We start from the raw sequence: 1,038 nt of genomic DNA, 5'->3' as shown, positions 1-1,038 counted from the left end.
CGTAGCTCCGATCCTTGCTGATGACGGTTTCAGGGGCACCCAGCAACCTCGGGGCCGCCGGCTGCTGCTGTTGCGCACGACCAACCCCCGCCCCCCTCCGGCGCCCCCCCGACCCCCGTGCCCTTTGTGTTTGATATCCAGCGGCGACCAGAGGTCACCGAATTGCAGGCTGTGCCGGACGCGTTCGTGCCGGTGATGAAAATCGAGGTGCGCAGTGGGTTGGGGTGGGGTCTGGATGGTGGCGGGGGGCTCACGTGATTTGGGGCCAGCGGCCAGTGTCACAATAGATGAGAAGCGGATTCAGCAGGCGGCGGGCGGCGGCGGCGGGCGGCGATGGGCTGCGGCCACGCATGGCGGCAGCGGGCGGCGGCGGCGGTCTGCGGCGGACGAGGACGGCGGCGGCGGTAGCGGTCGTGTGCCAGGGAGCGAGAGGAGTCGCCCGGCAAGGCAGCAGTGACTTTTGGGGTGGTGGGGCTAGATCACCAGCTAGCGGCAGCAGCGCCTGGCTGCGCCGGCCGGCAGCAGCAGCAACAGCAGCAGCAGCAGCAGCAGCATCAGGCCAGGCCTCTCGCCGCCCCCGCCGCGAGCGCGGCAGCCGCCGCTCCTCCAGACCCCAAAGCCTTCCTGGGCGATTGAGCGGCGGTGGGGGTTGGCCTGGGTGCACCGAACAGGCGAGCCGGGACCCCGACCCAAGAGAGCACTCAACCCCCCATCACCAATACCAACACCCCGCCCCCAAACCCCCACCCCTCCTGGCAGTTTTCTGGCATCAGCGTTGACCTGCTGTATGCGCGGCTCTACTCCCCGGTGGTGCCCGCTGACCTGGACATCGGCGCGACAGCCACGCTGCGCAACACGGACGAGCAGAGCGTGAGGGCGCTCAACGGCTGCAGGTGGATTTTTGTGTGTGTGTGTGTGTGTGTGTGTGTATGGGGTGCGTGTGGGATGGGGGGGCCAGGGGGGCGAGCGCGGAGAGGAGAGGGCGGGCGGGCCCTCAGCGGCTGCAGGTGCCGTTGCAGGCGGGCAGCCGCGCGGGCG

At 69.9% G+C, this 1,038-nt stretch overlaps 1 protein-coding gene across 1 annotated transcript in view; it reads left to right on the top strand.

The window, feature by feature from the left end:
• Positions 1 to 195: 195 nt before the first annotated feature.
• Positions 196 to 1,038, top strand: part of MNEG_16006 (hypothetical protein) — a gene marked incomplete at both ends in the record, with an annotated part of 1,846 nt that continues 1,003 nt past the window's right edge. Inside the window, 2 exons of the mRNA XM_014035523.1 lie at positions 196 to 207; positions 760 to 893. Coding sequence (XP_013890977.1) covers positions 196 to 207; positions 760 to 893 — 146 coding nt within the window. The remainder of the gene's footprint in view (positions 208 to 759; positions 894 to 1,038) is intronic.

This window comes from Monoraphidium neglectum (assembly GCF_000611645.1).
Source record: "Monoraphidium neglectum strain SAG 48.87 unplaced genomic scaffold scaffold05883, whole genome shotgun sequence".
In the NCBI taxonomy this organism is placed as follows: Eukaryota; Viridiplantae; Chlorophyta; class Chlorophyceae; order Sphaeropleales; family Selenastraceae; genus Monoraphidium; species Monoraphidium neglectum.
Note: the sequence above shows the minus strand (reverse complement) of the source record. Positions and strands in the feature narration are given on the sequence as shown.